Raw genomic sequence first — 20,137 nt, forward strand, 5'->3', positions numbered from 1 at the left:
CGTCTTGGCTTTCAGTCTTTTCTGTCTAGTCTGGACTCGTCCCATCTCGTGTTTCCCAGATACCGGGGAAGGGTCGGGGGGCAGCAAAAATGGCTGCTTTCGCCTTTGAGCCACGCCCTCCAGTGCTTCGGAGTAGCTTTCTCCTATTTAAAAGCTCCTCGTCTCACACACCTGCTTACACTTGCACACGCATGCTGAAGAATTCGGTTTGTTGAGTAGATGGGTGGATTGATGACACTGGGAGATTCCAAGCTCTCTCTCAGGCTCGCTCCTTCTGCTCGTCTCCATGGTACCCAGTTAATGGATACACACTTGCTTCTCTGCCCTCAGCACATGGCTTTGCCTGGCTCACCAGTTGCATTCCTTTGGTCCCAAAGCTTGCAATCCCCATCTGCCAGGGACAAATCTGTTGGATTCGTGGGTGGACAGCCCTAGGCAGTCACACCGGGCACTACGCCCAGACCTGCCTCACCAATTTCCCTATTGTTGTCCTATTGAAATTACAGTTACATGTTGGCTGAAGAACGGCTACTCTCTGAGAAACGTGTCCTTAGGTGACTGAGTTATACAAACAGTACCGAGTGAGTGTGCTTGCACACACCTACATAATGTAGTATATACTACACACCTAGGGGCGTTGGTATAGCCTACTACGGCTCCACGCTACAAACCTGCACAGCTAGCACTGTGCTGGATCCCAGGGCAGCTGTTAACCACAGTTGTAGACAATTTACATCTAAACACAGATGGGGCACCACTCAAGTTCTAGATAATTGAGAAATTCTCAGTTCCTTTATAATTGGAAGAGTATCGCTGTCAAGACACACAGTCTATCAGTGACAAAGCCACCACTGTGTAGCACCTGACCATCTACATTTCTCACATTTTCCTTGCACCAGTCCCCATAAGATATGTAAGTGGTTCAAGTCAAACTTGAACCTGGGAAGTGACTTAACCTCCCCACGTCAGTGAAAGCCAAACATGTGCAGAAGGCTGCTTTGTTCCAGAGCCCTCCTTCTGTGGAAGGCTTGCCTCCACACTCTGCCTCAGCATGTGTCCTTGCCCCCTTCTGACTCAACCCTTCCTTGACAGGTCTTCCCCCTCCTTACAACGTCCCCATGTGTGTGCGCTATGGTGCCTTGTGAAGGCCAAAAGACCACTGCGAGTTGTTCTCTCCATCAGGTGGAACTCAGGGACCAAACTCAGGTTGTCTCAGTAGCACTTTTACCTGTGAGCTATCCCACCGCCCCTACGGGTACATACCCTCCCATGATTACCTAATGCCTACCATATGCTTGGCTTCTAAGACCATTCTTTAACACCAGGACCATTCTCAATGCAAAGTTCTGGACTCTCATATGTGTGTGTGTGTCTGGACTCGTGTGTGTGTGTGTGTGTGTGCTCGCGCCTGTGTTTCGAGACAAGCCTGTGTAGCCTTGGCTGTCCTGCACTCATTTTGTAGACCAGGCTGGCCTCAAACTCTCAGAGATTCGCCTGCCTCTGCGTCCCGAGTGCTGGGACTAAAGGCGTGCGCCACCACGCCTGGCTTTCTCCCATATACTTTATCCCATTACAAACGGACTAACTTAGGCAAGTCCCAGACAAGGCTCCAAAGACATTCCAGCTCAGAATGTGCCTGTCCCTGCCCATCTCCCAACAGGGGCAGCAGCCAGACTGTGGGGGGACAAACTCAAGCATCCTGCTCAAAGGAAAAGCACCAAGCTACCTTAGACACACTCCAGTTTTATTACAGGACGTGCTGGGGAGGGGGAAGAAGCGCGCGTGTGTGTGTGTGTGTGTGTGTGTGTGTGTGTATGACATCAGGGGACGTGCAGAGACATTAAACGAAGGTGCAGAAAGCCCTAGAAATCAATACTTTACATAGGAGCAGGACTGCTCAGCATTGCTCTGGCCCCTGCTGAGTCTGGGCAGCACACACGTGCCACACCTACAAGATGGCAGGGGCACTGGGAAGCACTCAGGGGCCCATTTGTCTCCATGGGTCCTTATGAAAGAACCTGCCTCCCAGGACAGAGAACCTGGCAGAGCTATCTATGGGCACGTAGCAGGAGACGCGATGGTTTGAAAGGATTTCTTTCCCACCTCAGGGGGAAACGAGCAGGGATGCTGTATCAGACAAAGCGCCCCCAAAGACAAGACAAGACAGAGCCTTTGGAGGCATGTGGGTTTGGATTGCAACTCTGGTACTGGGTGACCCTGGGAAATCACTTTGCTTCCATAAGACTTGTGTGTCTTCACCTGAAAATGGAGGCAAAGCCAGGCGTGGTGGTGCACTCCTTTAATCCCAGCACTTGGGAGACAAAGGCAGGTAGATAGCTGAGTTCGAGGCCAGCCTGGTCTACAAAGTGAGTCCAGGACAGCCAGGCCTCCACAGAGAAACCTTGTCTCGAAAAAACCAAAAACAAAACAAAACAAGAACCAAAAAACAAACAAACAAACAAAAACAAAAGGAGGAGGAGGAAGAAAAAAAAAGAAAAGAAAAGGAGGCAATTTTCCAATTCACTGGTTGGTTCTAAGAACTGAGAAAAATGTGTGTGATCTTCACAGAGCGGCCCAGAGACCGTGAGCTGGGCTCCGTGGTGTCTGTAGTGGCAGGCAGGGGAGGAGGCTCAGGGAAGGCCACCTACCTTCCTCCTCTGCCAGGTTGAAGACTTAGGTCCCTAGTGGAGCCAGGGGAAAGAACTGGGTGCTGCCAAGAAGGGCCTTGATGCGCTTAAGTTCGAGGCCGTTCTTGGGGAGTGTGGAGCGCAGGGCAGAGCTAGGGAAATACTGAACCTCGGAGGACTGCTTGTAAAAAGTTCAAGAGAAAGAAGCTGAGCATATTTTTTCCCCACATGCGCAACTGCGAGGACATCAGGCTGGATCCATTTGGGATTTCAGACCCAGCCGTCATGCGGCTGTTGCTGGGGGAAGCCATTGCCCCTCTCTTTCTCCTCAGCATTCAGATTTTTTTTTTCAAAAAAATATCTATAAACTGTGAAAAAAGTTCATATAAAAACACTTTTTCTGTGTGCATAAAAAAGACTGGCATGGTCAGTGGTTGAAGATGTGGTGGACCAAGTTCCCCCAAGTTGCCAAGGGGCACTGTTAGTGGCCATCCCTTGGTAGATGGGGTACTCGGCGGTACCCTGGGGGCCTAAACAGTGCTGGCTGTAGGAAAGGCTGTGTTCTTTGCCTGGGCCTCTACCTCTATGGTGTAGGGGTCAGGGTGGGGGGTGTGATGAGGGCGCTGGCTCCAGCAGTCCTGCCCGTAACCCTGGCCGAGAGCAGGTGGCAAGAAACTTCCTGCTCCCCGTCCCAGAACCCCACGGTAACCTACTTCACAGTGAACTTCTCCAGAAACTTCTCCCTGGAAAGGCTGGGTCATCTAGTCAATGCTCTGCAGGGCAGCAGTGGATAGCGGGGTCTCCACTTTCAGGGAAGGGCTTCTGTGCACGGACAGCTGTCTCCGGCTGACAGCGACCCCTGCTGGGAGCACTGGATATTGAAGACTGCCTGGGGGACAGCCAGGATAGAAGGTTCCAAACAGGCCTAGGGCTAGCAGCCTGCCCCCCTGGGCCAAGCTCTTTAGATTCCTTTGATCCGGGGAGGGCACCTCAGACTCTGTTTGGGAGGACTTGAGGCAGTGTTTGGAGCCAGCTGAGTAGGGAAGGGCGGCTTGGCTAGTGGTGGGAGGCTTTTGGCTCATTTACATGGCCAGGCCGGCAGGCGGGGCCTCCTCACCCACCCACCAGCCTCGGTTGACCTTGGACCTCTCCAGGCAAGCCTGGGAACGAGGTGGGGAAATGGGCTGGGGGCACTGGGGGCTCCACAGCGTGTGGATTCCGTCCGCCAGCTTTGCACGGGGTCCGCTAGGGCTGGAGGAGGGGCAGGCCGCGCCGGAGTCCCTCCCTCAGGAACTGCATGTAGGTGGCTGTGGATGGGTCCTCAAAAGTGGGCGGGAAGCTGAAGACGTTGGTCTCCATGTCTTCCGGCTTCATGGAGGTGATGTCCAGGAAGTGGTTGGCATTGATGTGATGGACCTAGGGAAAGGACTGGGTGAGGAGAGCTGGGGAGGCCATAAGCCAGGCCTACCCAGGCCATCTCAGCCTCTACCAGCTTCTCTCTGTGGTGAGGAGAGATAGGTTGCTCTCACACTGAAGGTGCACCAGAAAGAGCTGCCCAGGCAAGGCTGTTCCCATTGGTATAAGCTCCCACGTAGCCTTCTACTGTGGGAGTGCCTCCCCACCTCACCCACTAAGAAAAAAAAAACCCCGCATCTTTCAGTGCCAGCTCCCTCACAAAATCCTTTCTCTCTTGTGTTCTGATGATGCCCCACCCCCACCCCTGAACACATATTCAAAAGCCTGGTGCTCAGCACGCTTCCTTAGCTCCCCTTAATTTCAGCACGCCCTTGCCTTTCTACAGAGCTTGGTGGAGTGGGTACACAGTGAAGGAGCAAATGAGTGAGGCCCGGATGAGGGAACCAAGTAAAGCTTGCCAGACAGAGTCTCCCAGAATTCCAAGTGCTCTCTTCATGACCTCAGGGTGTGCTCCACAGGGTAGGAGCCACCAGTAACACACAGGAGCCACCTGGCTTGTCGCTGCCGGGCCTTTCCTCCCTGCCTTTCCAATACTAACAGGGGCTGTTCTTACCTTTGCCTGGAGCAGCAGAAGCCTCAAGCACGCTGTCTTTTCCTTTCCTTCCAGCCCCAGCTTCCTGCTCCTGGCTACCACGCCCTAAAAGCTGGCCAGCTCGGCTCCTTCCTGTAGCCCGGCCCTCCCACTCTGGCCACACTGGGACTGAAGATGGGAAAGCTGTTTAGAGTCCGAGCCTTACTCTACACATCTGAAAATGGGTACGTTTTCCAAACCTGCTATGACCTGACGCCAGGCCCTCTAAGCAGCCAGAAGGGAGTGGGGGCAGGAGTGGGGGCAGGGATCTGGAATCTTGCCTCAGGCCAGGTCCTCTACCCTCCTCCCCTGGCCTCAGTGGTCCAGAAAGCCATCCCTTGGGCCATGTTTTGTCTACTGAACTGACAAGGTTCCCTCGGGGACATGTTGGCTCTATGGCTGTACTAAGTGCCTCGCTGTATGTACCCTTCCTAAAGCATCTCTGAAGTCTGCTCAGGATCGCTATGCCGGGGGATGGAGATGACGGCCTCAGAGCGGCTGAGACAGCTCAGGAAGAGGCCACCCCTCATGTCCCTGCCCCCTGGGGACCTACCACGGTGCCGTTGGGCATGCAGATCATCATCTCCACGGGGAAGCTGTACTTCTCCAGGTGTAGGCCTGCCAGCTGCCTATGGAATGGATTCTCCTGCTGGAGCTGTGGGAACAATGGTACTTCCTGGCATCTGGGCCCAGTGCTGTCTTGGGGACACCCATATAGGCCGCTCCCCACCCTACCCCCCTTTGACCCCTTGCTCACCTGCAGGTCTTCCAACTCCTTTACCAGGGACCAGGTACTGATGAAGCTCTCGTTGAGAAGAGCGAGGATGGGCGGGCTTTCCAGGACAGTCTCCCGGAGAGTCCGCCCCGAACCTATACAGGGCAAGGCCAAGGGTGAGTAGCAGCCCCCCCACCCCCCAATTTTATAGCAATGGTCTCAGTTTGGGAAACCCCGTGGGCTGCAGAATGTCTCCATACTCAGGTGACATGGTAGGCTGAAAGAGTAGATACTAGCCAAGAGTGGTTATCCTAGCACCTGGAGGCTGAGGCAAGAGGAGTACCATGCACTCAGGGCCAGCCTGGGCTACATGAGGAGTGAGTTAAAGGCTAGCCTGAGATAGAGCAGGGACCCTGTCTCAAGAAATGACACAAATAAATGAAAAGCCAGCAACAGACTCAAGGAGTAGATGCCGAATGAAGGGGAGGCTGGGTCTGCACGAACAATGTTGGTACCCTGAGCTGAGGCTGGGGTGGCCCATAGCTTGTTAACAGGGACTGATTCTTTTTTTTTGTTTTGTTTTGTCTTGTTTTTTGAAACAGGGTTTCTCTGTGTAGCCCTGGCTTCCTGGAACTTATTCCATAGACCAGGGTGGCCTCCAACTCAGAGATCGCCTGCCTATGCCTCCTGAGTGCTGGGACTAAAGACATGCACCACCACTGCCTGGCCAGTGACTGATTTATTTTGTTTTTTGTTTGATGTTGTTGTTGTTGTTATTGTTTTCGACACAGGGTTTCTCTGTGTAGCACTGGCTGTCCTGGACTCGCTTTGTAGACTAGGCTGGCCTCAAATTCACAGCAATCTACCTGCCTCTGCCTCCCAAGTGCTGGGATACAGGCGTGCACCACCACGCCCAGCTGACTGATTCTCAGTCTCATTTGGTTCTTTGTCTCTAGGGCCTTCACACAGACACTGTCTACCCAAAATTCTCTTCCTCCTGTCATGTGACAAACCCCGACTCATCTCTCAAAGTCTCAGTTTAAATGCCACTTTCTCCAAGAAGTCTCTGATTGCTCCAGCTTCGCTTCTGTTACCTTGCTGCCTGTGTGTCTGTCTGTGTGTCTGTCTGTTTTGTATGACACTGCCCTCGGGTTACCTTCCTACATGAGCATCCACACCACACTGGGATAATGCATAGCTACAGCAGGTCCCCATACTGTCTGCTGAGTGACCAACCAGACGAGGGCAGGGCCATTGTTTTTCTCATTTTTGAACTCATCGTTGGACACCTAGAGAACTTTCCAGAAGGTCTTTGGTGAATATTCTGGATAAGAAACCCAAGCCCAGCCTCTGGCACGGTTCCCTCTCTTACCTGTAGGTTTTACTTTACACAGTACAAAATACATTGACACCCAAGGTTCATGCCTGGGGAATCGGTATGCTCTGCCCTTTTCACTGTCGGGCTCAGGGAGGGAAGCTGCTTTGCCAGCTTGGTCAAACGTGAGCACGTCAGCCTGGCCTTTTCTCTACACTTGGCATCATCTTCTAGCTCAGCCCAAGCACTGAAAGCTTCTCTGGAACCCTGGTCCTACATGGCCCAAGTCCTCATGGCTCCAAGCCCTGTTTATCCCACAGCCTCTTGTGCTCCATCCATAGAGTAGGAAGATCCCCACTTCCCCCTAGGGCTGACCAGGGGTTCCCTCACCTCAGCAGGATTGGTCGTCCAGGGCCCCCCACAGCAAGATGGAATGCACAAGTTTGCTCTCGGCCTTGGCTCTGTCAAAGGCCTCCGTGAATGGCAGGTAGTTAACCTGTGGTCAGACCAAGACAGAAGCTACTGAGTGCCTGGGGTCCTGTTTGGGGTTGTGCAGGTAAAGCATGCATTTATCCTGTGCGTTTGTGTGTGTGTGTGTGTGTGTGTGTGTGTGTGTGTGTGGTACACGTGTGCACGCATGTGTGTGCTTGCATATGTGTGTGTATGAAGGGGCATGGCTGAGTCATGTGATCCTTCTCCAAGATTAGATTAACAGAGGTGTGTCCCATGACCCAAGCTCCCCCTGTGCCCCACCGTTTCAGCACAGTGCCTATAACTAGAGCCGAGCTCCCAGCCTCAGCCTCATGGAGCCTTCCCCTGGCTTCCATGCCCAGCCTCACCTTCTTTTCTTTTCTTTTCTTTTTTTTTGAGACAGGGTTTCTCTATGTAGTCTTGGCTGTCCTGGACTCGCTTTGTAGACCAGGCTGGCCTCGAACTCACAGCGATCCACCTGCCTCTGCCTCCCGAGTGCTGGGATTAAAGGCGTGTGCCACCACCACCCAGCTAAACCTCACCTTCTTGAAGGGGTACATGGCCACCTCCAGACGCCGGGCAGCTTCCTCCCAGCTCAGCTCCTGGTGCCATTTGATCTCTTCAAACACAAACTGGAGGGGTTCTCCGGAGGGCAGGCGGCTGTCAATCATGTTGCCATCTTCATCCAGGATCACAGAGGGCACCGAGGGGCCCAGAGCCTCCAGCTCCATCTGGGCCGGAAGTCAGTGGTGAGGGGCGTGTCAGAGAGGGGCCTCCTGGGAAACCTTCAGGAATGGTCTACTCTGCAGAAGTGGGGAGATGGGGGGCTCAGGGCCTTACAGCTGAATATATCTGGGTAAGGGCACCTGGGTGTTCACCTGGGGTATGTAGCCGATGTCCACCTCCATGTTGCTGGTCTCACTGGCCCCGTACAGCCACTCCATGTCCACATTCAGGGACCTGGGGATGACCAGGGTAAAACAACATTGCCATCAAAGCCTGTTAGTCACACGTCAGGTGCCATCAGGTTTAACACAAGCAGTTGAAGACACAACAGACTCCAGAGATGTCACTGGGATTTTGACAGCCGACCCTGGGCCAGGCCTGGACAGTGCACAAGGGCTCTTATAGCATGACCCTGTATACTGGTCACGACCCTTCGTTGCAGAGAGGGGGCCAGTGCATCGTTGCAGGACCCAGGATGAGGCAGCAGTAAGAAACCAGGTTGGTGCCTTGTTGGTGCCAATTTGGCCTTGGAAGAATCTCCTGGCAGTGCAATCTGAAGGTTGGCCACACGAGGGAGCCCCAGGACCGCCAAACAATAGTCTGTTTAAGTGACTGAATATCCTCAGAGGTGTCCCCGTGGGTAGACCTCTGTTCTTAGACACAGGCCCTCTGGGTAGATCCTGGCTGGTCATCTACCCTCTGTGTTAATCAGTCCAAGACTTTGAAGGAGACACGCTGAGGCCAGCTTCTGCCCCAGCACGGGCATGTCTCCGCCCTGCCTCTCTAGAGAGGGAGAGAAGCCACTCTCAGTGGGTCCAGGCTCTCCCAATAATTATTATTATCCCTGCTCAGCCTTCTAACTGGAAAGTGAGGACACTGGGGGGTCTTGCCCACAGCCACACAGCCCATGGCTACCAAGAGCAAGTTTTAAATCAGAGCCTCAGGCCTCCCAGCTCTTGCATAAGGACTCTTATGGCTCTGCTTAAAAGCCATTTGCTATCCTATCAGGGAGTACGCTCTTGAAGCTACCCCACCCCCACCCCTTGGTCCCCTGATCTGCTGATGGGGCTGACCTGGTACAGGCAAAGAACCAGTATAAGGGGCTGTCCCATCAAGGCTCTGTGGTGACTGCCTCCCCTCAAGCCCCTCCGTGTGCTACTTCTTTCTTTCTCACAGGCTTTGATTGGATGTCACCTCCTCCAGGAAGCCTTCCAGGATTCCCACAGTCCCTGCCCAGCTGCTGACCTTCCCCCTCAGGGGCACGAGTATAAGCTAGGATCCATGTCTGTCTAGGCTATCTTCAGAGGACAAGAGATACCAATTTGGGGGCGGGGGGTGGGGTGGGGAAGGGGCTACTGGCGGCTGTGTGACAACAGAAGAGACCCTAGCTGTTTGTTGGGCCCTAGGATCTGCAAACTGGGACCACTTTGCTGCCTCCTGTTGATCAGCAATAGGTCCCAAGCGGTGGCGCTGGGGAAGGAGGGAAAGGAAAGGCTGAAGAGTCTGTGGGCCCCTTGACGTCTGAGCTCAGGAACAACAGCAGCAGCAGAATGCAGTAGCAAGGTGCCGAGGCCGCGCCAGGGCCAGCGCCTACCTGTGATTGGGCACAAACAGCCGGAAGTCACGGATGTGTGTAGCATCTTTGGACAGGATGATATGGCCGGTGAACTGGCCCGGCGAGAACCAGAAGGGGAAGTCGGGAGGCTCGCTGAGCTGGAACTCGGCGTGGATCCTGTGGGGGAGCGGGGTTGGCTAAGCCTGGAGCCCTCCCCAAATCTCCCAGAGCCTAGGGAGCCTTGCTGTGGAGTCAGGGACAGGGAGAAAACAGAGACCCTCGAAGGCTCAGCCTCTGCGCTGCCTCCCTTGGAAGCTTTGCCCTCGCCCTCCCTGGCTATCCTTCTCCAGGGCGCGTGCGTGTGCGTGCGTGCGTGCGTGCGTGCGTGGGTGCGTGGCCCTCTGTGTGGACGATACCGCCCGGGACCACCAGCCAGTTCCAGTTGAGGGCTAAGCAAGTCCCAGGCACCTCTCACCAAATCCTGTGCCCTCTGAGGAAGGCATTATTCCCCAGACTCAGAGAGCCTGACCCCGACAGGGAGGGAGGCGGTGAAGCTGGAATCTCTCGCTTGGCTTTCGCCTACCCTTCCAAGCCTCGTGACACTCACCGGAACATCACAGTGTAATAGGAATCGCTGATGGCAGTCAGGCAGGCCACGGTGCCCTGAGGGGCAAAGCGGGTCTTCACGAAGGGGCGCGGATGAAACATGCTCAGTAGCCGGTGGATGATGACCTAGGGACAGCAGCGAGACCCTAGAGGCAGCAGCGAGACCCTAGAGACAGCAGCGAGACCCTAGAGGCAGCAGCGAGACCCTAGGGACAGCAGCGAGACCCTAGAGGCAGCAGCGAGACCCTAAGGACAGCAGTGAGACCCTAGGGGCAGCAGGGAGACCCTAGGGACAGCAGTGAGACCTTAGGGACAGCAGCGAGACCCTAGGGACAGCAGTGAGACCTTAGGGACAGCAGCGAGACCCTAGGGGCAGCAGCGAGACCCTAGGGGCAGCAGCGAGACCCTAGGGACAGCAGTGAGACCCTAGGGGCAGCAGCGAGACCCTAGGGACAGCAGTGAGACCTTAGGGACAGCAGCGAGACCCTAGGGACAGCAGCGAGACCCTAGGGACAGCAGCGAGACCCTAGGGACAGCAGCGAGACCCTAGGGACAGCAGTGAGACCCTAGGGACAGCAGCGAGACCCTAGAGGCAGCAGCGAGACCCTAGGGGCAGCAGCGAGACCCTAGGGACAGCAGCGAGACCCTAGGGACAGCAGTGAGACCCTAGAGGCAGCAGCGAGACCCTAGGGACAGCAGTGGGACCCTAGGGGCAGCAGCAAGACCCTAGGGACAGCAGTGAGACCTTAGGGACAGCAGTGAGACCCTAGCTGGCTTCTTTGGGCCTGGGACCTGGATCTGTATGCTGGGGGTCAGAGAGAGGGGGGGGGAGAGGGGGGGAGGGAGGGAGGGAGACTGGGGCAAGAGGGTTGGACGGGCAAAGAATGTCAGGTACTTGGGTCCAGGTTCACACAGGAAGGGCCACTCTCGAGCTGGGGCCAGGTGCAGCCTCTATCTCCCAGTGCCGTCCTTACCTCCTTGCCCTTGGGCGGCGGTGGGTAGAATCGGTTGTTGGACAGATAGCCCGTGAAGACGCTCAGCTCGCCAGGGATAATCCACCAGGGCTGGCCCAGCTCCTGACCTGGAGGGGGCAGGAAGGGCCGGAAGTGTCGGGCGGCAAACACTGCGCTTGGGGAGGCTGCGGTCGTCCAGTTCCGGAGGCCTGACAGAGCGAGGCGGGAGACCTGGGATGGGGACGCCAAAGTTCTAGGATGCTCCTCACATCCCCGCCAGACCATAGGCTGGGACAGCAGTGGGAGCATGAGGAAAGTCATATCTCAGGAACGGCCACAAGCTTAGCACTGTCCCACTAGAGGACCCTCTCACGTACACACACTACCCCAGCTTTAGTGGCTTGCCAGGCCTGGCGCAGGCCAGGCCAGGGCAGGGCAGCTTACACAGGGTGGGCAGCTGAGTGGCCGGAGGTGCCACCTGCCCTAGAAGAGGGTGGTAGAGCACTGGGCTTCATGCAGGCCCCACCCCCAGCCTCGGCAGAAACCGGGGGTGGGGGTGGGGCCCTGCCCCAGGCTGCTGGCTCCCTCAGGCAATCTTGCTTTCCACTCTCTAATCCCCTGGTAACCCCCATAACCGCACCTGACCAGAGTTTGGGGGTGCTGTTGAGTCTGGTGAAGGAGGTGAGTGAAAAATAGAAAAATCTTCAGAGTTAAGAGCAGAACCCCAGGGAAATGGAAGAAAGGTCACCCCCAGAGAAGGCCCTGCCACCAGTCACCTGCCCAGCCAGGAGCAAGGTCTTCCCCCGTTAGCCTTTCCTAGCTGAGGAGTGTGTGAGGGCAGAAGTGATCACCCGGCAGCCTCAGGGCTATGTACACATGCCATGGAGCGCTGAGGCAGGACCCCGGAGGTGTGGGGTCCCTCATTACTGCTCTTCCGTCTGTGGTTCCCCTATGATCTTATAGAGGCAGCAGGTGGTGTGCCCCTTAAAGCACCATTACCAGGACAGAAGGGCCTCCTGTCTTGCCGGGTAGCAGGTCCCCCGCTCCCTCTGCACCTCCACAGTGGCAAAAGAGCCAGGCTTAGAGGGAGGCAGCCACAGCAGGAGGAGGAGGAGGAACTGTCCAGGGAGCTCCCATCCCAAGGAATCAAACAGGCAGGTTCTCCAGGGCGAGCCAGGCGGAGCTGCTTGCCTGTGGGTACTGCTCACAGGCCGGCCAGCACTGCAGGGCATTGCCAGAGGAGGAGTTCAGGGCTGTGGCCCAGTTGGGGCACCTGCTCTGCCTTCCTGAGTGCAGAGGTCCCCTGGTTCCTATTCCAGCATGCCTACCGGAAGCCATCTGCCGGGCAAGGCCATCCATCACCTGCAATTCTCCTCTCCAGGTCTCCCCAAGAAGGTTGAGCCTGGGTTTCCACTTACAGAGGTGCGCCCCCCTCCACATGCCCTGGTCACCTCCATGTCCTGAGTGATGTTTTTCCCTCTCTTCTTATAGCCCTAAACAGCACGTCAAACACTGGTCCCCGGCTTGGTCACCTTTGGGTCACCTGCTCTGCTCCCCACTTTTCATCAGCAGCCACTCCCTGCTCTCACCTCCAGGCTCTTCCCTCTGTGTCCACCCCCCCTCCTCTACCCACTCCAGGAACTGGTCTGCTTGCACCCCCCACCCCCAGCCTGGAGAACACAAATCCAATTTCACAATCAACCCACTGAGGCATTTTGCTTCTGCAGAATAAAAGGTAAAAGTCAGTCAAAGAGACCCAGCCTCCTCTTGCTGCCCCATTAGGCAGCAGCCAGCAGCCAGCAGCCAGCAGCCAGCATGCCTCTCCTCACAGGCCCTGGGCCAGCCACACCTGCCCTCTGGCCTGCCTGCCACCCTTTGCCACAGGCTCTTAACTCATATGGAAGTGGGGCTTTGCCAAGCAGGTACCAGCTGGGCACAGAGCGACAGCTGTTCGTGGCAGAGGGAACAGCAAGCAAGAAGGAGGGATGCAAACCCAGTGACTAGGAAGGAAACCCAGAGGGACCTGGTTAGGAGAGAGGTGACAGCCAGCGGGGTCAGGGGTGGGGATGCAATGGGGGTGTGTGTGTGTCACTGTGTCCTTAGGGCCGTGAGCTAGGAAGAAGCTGGTAACGCAAGCACCTGTCAGCCCCCTCTCTCCCTCAGGGGCTTGTCCTCCTCCACAGTCCCCGCCAGAGGCTGAACTGCACATCTAGGCCACCAGGATGTGACATCACCTGTCACATGCTGGATGCTGGCTAGGGGGCCCAGGAAACAGACTGGCAGAAAGTGCCTATCATCTGGGCTCCCTCCTCCAGCCCGTCCCCATGCTGGGGACAGCCTCTGTCAGATGTCACCCCTATCAGGAAGCTCTCCCAGACTTCCCCGTGCAGGGGAGGGGCTCTTGCAGCCCCCCTCCTGTTCTTCCCCCAGACCAAGCTGGAAAGCAAGCTCGGCTTTTTGGATGCAGTGGGCACACGAGGGACACTGATGAGGTGAGGGACACAGGCCTGTCCTCAGGAGCAAGTATACACAGGCAGTTTTGACATCAGTGGCCCCTCCCGGGCCATCGCCCGGCCCCTGACTCACCCCTAGGAAGCCATCCTTGCTCTTGGTCATGGTCTCCGTGAGCAGAGGCTGGAATCGGGATTCTATGGTGACCGTCTCCTCGCTGGGGTCATGGGACAGCTCTTCCTCCTCATAGTTGGCCACAGGAACGGACCCTATGGAACAGAGGTGGCTGCAGAGGCCCTCCTGCCCTTGGTGCCCAGGCCTCACTTCTCTCAGAGTGCCGGTGACAAGAAAGCTAGGCTTGGGGCAGGGCTACACCAAGTCACCAAAGTGACAAACACCGTGTATGAGGGCCTGCTTTCATTGCAGCCCGGGAACAGACAACGTCATTATAAACCATTTCACAAACACAAGTAAGTGGATATGAAGTCACTTCCCCACTGTCACATAGCCAAGACTCAAAGCCAGGCCTGTGTCACTCTGGGGCCATGATCAGTGATGACCTGCTTCTGGATCTTAGGACTCAGTCAAGGGGCTCTTAGCAAAGAGAACAGCAAGACACATCAGGCTGTTGGGCTTTGATGTCACTGGATGAACCACTTGTGGGCGGAGACTGGACCTGCTTCTCCCTGCTCTTCTGGCTGATTTCTCCGCTCTCCCATAGGGAGGTGCCCAGTTCCTCCTATTTCCCATATGGATGGAGCCACGAGGCAGGGTTAAGGGGGGAGAGAAGCCGATCCCCAAAGCAGTGACAGAATGGTCATCTATCACCGAATTAAGCATGCTAGCCCTGCCTTACAGAGTCCCAAGGACGGGTGAAGGTACAGAGACAAGGCCTGGCACTTGGTGGCACTGGTGACTAGCCAAGCTAAGTGGGGTACATCACAGACACCAGTCAACCAGCGCCATCAGGCACGCAGGCTGCCTGGGCACACCGCAGCGGCTCAGAGCCCACCTCCACCTCCAGGAGCCTTCAGGGCTTAGACTCAGGAAACTGCCCTTTTAATTAGCAGTCCACAGCAGCCCTGTTCAAACGATCACCGTTGCGCTGGTGAGATGGCTCGGCAAGACAGCTCAGTGAGTGAAAGTGCCTGCCCCATTAGCCTGACCTGAGCTCTCTCGCCAAAACAGGCGCTGCATAGGAAACAAGAGAGGGGGCTGGAGAGATGGCTCAGAGGTTAGGAGTACTGCCTGCTCTTCCTAAAGGACCCAGGTTCGATTCCCAGCACCCACATGGCAGCTTACAACTGTCTGTAACTCCAAGATCTGACACCCTCACACCAGTGCACATTAATTAAAATTAAATAAAAATAAAAATAAAAAGAAAAGAAAAGAAAAGAAAGAAACAAGAGAGGCTTCTGCCGCAGTCACAATCGAGTGGAGGGAAGAGAACTGACTTCCAAAAGTTGTCCTCCGACCTCCAGGTGTGTACCTCCAGGTGTGTGCTGAGGCACACGAGTGTGTGTGTGTGCATACATACAATGATGATGATGATGATGATCATGATAATAAACAATCTTACGTGATTGTTGTTATTTCTTTCTTGTTTTCTTTTCTTTCTTTAGTTTTTTTGTTTTGTTTTGTTTTTGAGACAGGGTTTCCCTGTGTAGCCTTGGCTGCCCTGGACTCAGTCTGTAGACCAGGCTGGCCTCAAACTCAGAGATCTGCCTGCCTCTGCCTTCCACATGCTGGGATTAAAGGTGTGCACCACTACCGCCCAGATTTGTTGTTCTTTCTTTCTTTTTAAGATTTATTTATTTATTATTTATACAGTGCTCTGCCTGCATGTGAGCTTGCACGCCAGAAGAGGGCACCAGATCTCAGTATAGATGGTTGTGAGCCACCATGTGGTTTCTGGGAATTGAACTCAGGACCTTTGGAAGAGCAGACAAGGCTCTTAACCACTGAACCATCTCTCCAGCCCATTTTGTTATTTCTTTATCTGTAAGTCAACACAATAAAACTTTAGTTATTGTTTATTTGAGACATGTCTTAGGCTGGCTCGGAACTTGCTATGTAGATCAGGCTGGCCTTAAATTTGTGGTACTACTGTCTCTTGAATTGTGTACCACCCCCTCTGGCCAGTAAACTTTTAAAATAGCAATCTGGAAACATCAGACAAAGGGAGGGAGGGTTATGTAGCATTATTATTAGTTTGCCTTACATACAGAGTGATTTCAATGCTAATTATTAAGAATAACTGGGCCAGCCAGGTGATGGTGGTGGCAGTGGTGGTGGTGGCAGTGGCGGTGTTGGCGCAGGCCTTTAATCTCAGCACTCAGGAGGCAGAGGCAGGCGGATCTGAGTTTGAGGTCAGCCTGAACTCTAGAGTAAGCTGAAAGCCAGCTTAGTGAGACTGTATTTCAAAAGTAAAAGCTGGGCCGGGCGATGGTGGCGCACGTCTTTAATCCTAGCATTTGGAAGGCAGAGGCAGGTGGATCGCTGTGAGTTCAAGGCCAGCCTGGTCTACAAAGCAAGTCCAGCACAGCCAAGGCTACACAGAGAAACCATGTCTTGAAAAAAACAAAAACAAAAGCAAAAGTAAAAGCTAGGACTGGAGTGATAGCTTGGGAGTCAGGAGCTTCGGCTGCTCTTCCAGAAGACCTAGGTTCAATTCCCAGCTCCCACACGGTGGCTCACAGCTGTCTGTAACTCTAGCTCCTGGGGATCTGATGCCCTCTTCTGGCTTCTGAGGGTACTTTACTCACATGGTGCACATACAGGCAGACACATACATACATAAAATACATCTTTTTAAAAAAATTATTTATTTTTATTTCCTGTTCATTGGTGTTTTGCCTGCATGTATGTGTGTGTGTTTGGGGGGAGGGGTATCAGATGCCCTGGGACTGGAGTTAGAGGCAGTTGTGAGCTGCCGGGTGGGTGCTAGGATTTGAACCCAGTTCTTCTGAAGAAGCAATCAATGCTTTCAACCACCGAGCCATCTCTGCAGCCACTAAAATACATCTTTTTAAATAAAATAAAATAAATCTTTTAAAATTTGTATCTTTGGGGCTGGAGATATGGCTCAGGGGTTAAGAGCACTGACTGTTCTTCCAGAGGTCCTGAGTTCAATTCCTAGCAACCACATGGTGGCTCACAACCATCTATAATGTGATCTGATGCCCTCTTCTGGCCTGCAGGGGTACACGTATACATAATAATAAATAAATCTTTTAAAAATTTAGCATCTTCACCTGGCCATCCTCCTCTAGCAATGACCCCAGACCCTTGGGCCAGCAAGTGATCACTCTTCACAACCATCCTTGAAACCTGACAAGCCCACGATGGTACCATGGTGTAGCTGCCCTGCCTCTTACCCACTGACAGGCTTCCACACGCTGGTGCCCAACAGGGACATCGAGGCAAGAGGACTGGCAAGCTAGATGCCTGTTTGGGCTATAAGGCTTAGTGAGACCTTGTCTCAAAGGCTTGGGCATGTAGCTCAGTGGCAAAACTCTGTGTTCAATCTTCACTGTCTCCAAAAGCTTGAAGGGGGGAGGGGCAACAGCAGCAGTTAGGGAGATGGCTCACTTGATGAAGCACTTGCTTCAGAAGCATGAGTTCAAATCCCCAGAACCCACATAAAAAGCCGGGGCAGGGCCAGGTGGTGGCGGTGACGGCGCACGTCTTTAATCCTAGCACTCGGGAGGCAGAGGCTCGAGGCCAACCTGGTCTACACAGCGAGTCCAGGACCACCAAGGCTACACAGAAAAACCCTGTTTTGAAAAAACAAAAACCAAAAAGAAGCCGGGCAGGATCGTGCACTGTGAGAGGGTAGGTGGAGATGAAAGGATGACCGTGGCCACTTGTGGGCCACCAGGCTGGCATATGTGCAGGAGCTCCAGGCTAGGGAGAGACTCTGCCTCAAACAAAAGGTAGAAGGCCACAGCAACAGAGCACTGACGCTCGAGGCTATCTTCCGACCCTCACAAGAACCCACTCCTCCCCACTCAAAAGTGCACCGATGTGCAGCCTGGCTGGGAAGGAACAAGCGCTTTATTATTTGTTTATTTATTTATTTGAGACTCAGATTATCTTTCCCTTTCTCTTTTTTTTTTTTTGGTTTTTTGAGACAGGGTTTCTCTGTGTATCCCTGGCTGTCCTGGACTCACTTTGTAGACCAGGCTGGCCTTGAACTCACAGTGATCCGCCTGCCTCTGCCTCCCAAGTGCTAGGATTAAAGGCGTGCGCCACCACGCCCGGCTTCCCTTTCTCTTAAGAAAATCAGCAATTGTACCTGGGCAGCACTGGCTAGCGGGAGCTAGGACGGAGCCAGCACCCGGGAGCCTACAGAGCCGTGGAAACAACTGTGACTCCTGTTTTGTGGCTGGCTGCATATTCCCTTGCACAGCCTCTGACTCCTCAACCCTGTGAGCCAGGGCAGGGTCCCGCACTCAGGTGGCCAGAAGCAGGTGAGGGGACCTGACCTGGTAATAAGCTTCCCCGGGGCGCCCAGCCCCTCTGGTACCTGTCAGTTTCTCCGCAATGGGTTTGAACTCCTCCGGGCTGATGTACATATCCTGGTCAGTGTCCAGCGAGGAAAAGAGAAAGAGGCCATCTGTCCCCAGGACCTTCAGTGCTGATTCCTGTTGAGGAGGAAGGGGCTGAACCGAGCGCCCTGACACGCCCCAAACTCCATATCAGGGTCCCCGAGCAGGCAGCTGCTTCCTGATGCAGCAGCTCCTGCCATCCGATCCCAGAGTCCCCCTCCACACTTGCCACCCCATTTGTTCAAATGTCACCTCGAAACAGTCCCAGAGTTCCTTGTCCCTTTTCCAGTCGCTGCTGGTCCCTGCTTCACTCCACGTCTCCATCCATTGTCTACTCAGTCCCCTCCCTCCCCTTCCAAAGGCCCGACCCTACTTTATCCGGTCCTGGCCTTTGTCCCCTCCGCCCCCCCGCCCTCCAGGTCCCCGCTTCCCGGGTCCAGGGCAGAGCTTCACTCTGCGCCTCTCTCTGGAGCCACTGTCCCAGGCACCCCTGTCCACGGTCCCCATCCCGTCCCCCTTCCGACCTGCCGCGCGGCCGCCTGGGCGTCGGAGAGGAGCGCGCAGGCCCGGGTAGCGGCGGCGGCGGCCAAGGCGGCCAGCAGGGCTCCGAGCAGCGCCAGGGCGCGGGCGCGGCGGCGGGGAGGCGCGGGCGCAGCGGCGGGGTCCGGGCTGTGCGGCTGGCGTGCGGCGGGGCGGGCCCGGCCCATGGCGGCGGCTCCGGGGGCTCCCGGCGGCTGCGGGGGACCGGGAACGCGCGGCGCGGGCGGCGCGGGGCGGAGCCGGGAAGGGAGGGCGTCAGGCGGGCGGACTGCCGGCCCATCGCTGCCCATGGGGAGAGGGAGGCCCCAGGGCGCGGTGCCTGTTCAGCCGGCCTACAGGCCCTCAGTCCTTAGCCGACCTCTCCTTTAAAAAAACATTGTTTTAGACTCCCTCTTACTTTGTAGCTCTCCCTAGCTTTTGAACTCTTTGTCTGGACTTGAACTTGGCTGATGATGCTCCTGTCTTTGCCTCCTGAGCCTTCAAATATGATCACTCTCACCACTGCACACACAGGCTCTTTCTTTCCCTTCCTTTTCCCCTTCCGTGCAGAGTTCCGTTATTTTTGCAAAAACATGTGTGCCATTTTCGAAGAGTGCTGTTGAAATCATGATCTAAAATACTGGTTAGCGCTGAAAAGGACTCTCGGGGACTGCGGATCTCCAGAACCAGGCGGGTTGTTGCAGAAGTTTAAGGACATGGGTTCCTATCCCCAGCACCCACGTTAAAAATCCAGATGTGAGCCAGGAGTGGTGGCGCACGCTTTTATTCCCAGCACTCGGGAGGCAGAGGCAGGTGGATCTCTGTGAGTTCAAGGCCAGCTTGGTCTACAAAGAGAGTTCCAGAATAGCCAGGGCCACACAGAGAAACCCTGTCTGGAAAAACCACCACCAACACCTCCTCTTCCTCATCCTTCTCTTCCTCCTCCTCCTCCTCCACCACCACCACCAACAACAACAACAGAAAACCAAACCAGATGTGCCTGCACACATCTATCTGTAACATAAGAAGGCAGAGACAGGAAGAACCCTGGGATTTGCTAGCCAAACAGGTGATCGCCGGCGATCTCCAGAGATAGAAGAAGACACCTGATAGCGACCCCTGGCGCACATGCGCGCACTCGGACTGCCAGAACCAGGTCTCCACAAACCCACTTTATAATACCAAAACATGGCAGAACAGGTTTCAGCCACATATAAAAATGAGACGGACGCTCAGTGGTCTCCCGTGATGGCCAGATCAGGCCTGTTCTCTGCAGCGTCTTCAGGCATCTAGAGCATAACAACCAATTACGAACCCAGCACGTCTCCTTCATGGTCCAGCTGAAGGGCGGGCCTTCAGAGTGCTCTTGATCACACACAGGTGGTGAGCTCTGAGGCCTTCTTCATAGCCCAGAGACAAACTTCCCCTCCTATGTATGGTGAGTCCCAGAGGCCCGTCTGGGGTTTGTGGAGAGAGGGAGTCAGTGTCTGCTGAGATTGCAACTTCGGCAGGTGGTGTAGGGCCAGTACCTACCAGCTGGATCTGGCTGACACGGGAAATCATTTTTTCTTTTTCTGGAGAACACTGGGAATACTCAGGGAA

The 20,137-nt window shown here is 54.9% G+C and overlaps 3 protein-coding genes across 5 annotated transcripts in view; 2 read left to right on the plus strand and 1 right to left on the minus strand.

The window, feature by feature from the left end:
• The window catches only part of AUNIP (aurora kinase A and ninein interacting protein), a 33,570-nt gene extending 28,354 nt beyond the window's left edge, over nt 1-5,216 (plus strand). For both annotated transcript variants that reach the window (XM_084788326.1, XM_084788328.1), the window contains one exon: nt 4,711-5,216. In XM_084788326.1, coding sequence (XP_084644452.1) covers nt 4,711-4,826 — 116 coding nt within the window. In that variant the 3' untranslated portion in view covers nt 4,827-5,216. The remainder of the gene's footprint in view (nt 1-4,710) is intronic.
• Nucleotides 1-20,137, plus strand: part of PAFAH2 (platelet activating factor acetylhydrolase 2) — a 321,900-nt gene that overhangs the window by 150,965 nt on the left and 150,798 nt on the right. The window lies entirely within an intron of this gene.
• SELENON (selenoprotein N) lies at nt 1,728-18,766 on the minus strand. Of its 2 annotated transcripts, none has more exons than XM_084788301.1 (12): nt 18,541-18,766; nt 17,995-18,112; nt 13,602-13,735; nt 11,037-11,246; nt 10,064-10,188; nt 9,496-9,633; nt 8,054-8,135; nt 7,718-7,906; nt 7,095-7,200; nt 5,432-5,544; nt 5,228-5,329; nt 1,728-4,043 (listed from the first exon to the last, which is right to left on the minus strand). In XM_084788301.1, exons 1-12 carry the CDS (start codon nt 18,721-18,723, stop codon nt 3,873-3,875), a joined length of 1,671 nt encoding a protein of 556 aa, XP_084644427.1. In that variant the 5' UTR covers nt 18,724-18,766; the 3' UTR covers nt 1,728-3,872. The 2 variants fall into 2 exon arrangements, with proteins under 2 accessions (XP_084644427.1, XP_084644428.1); XM_084788302.1 differs by lacking the exon at nt 18,541-18,766 and adding an exon at nt 18,269-18,354.

This window comes from Acomys minous (genome assembly GCF_964271855.1).
Source record: "Acomys minous genome assembly, chromosome: 6".
NCBI classification, from domain to species: domain Eukaryota; kingdom Metazoa; phylum Chordata; class Mammalia; order Rodentia; family Muridae; genus Acomys; species Acomys minous.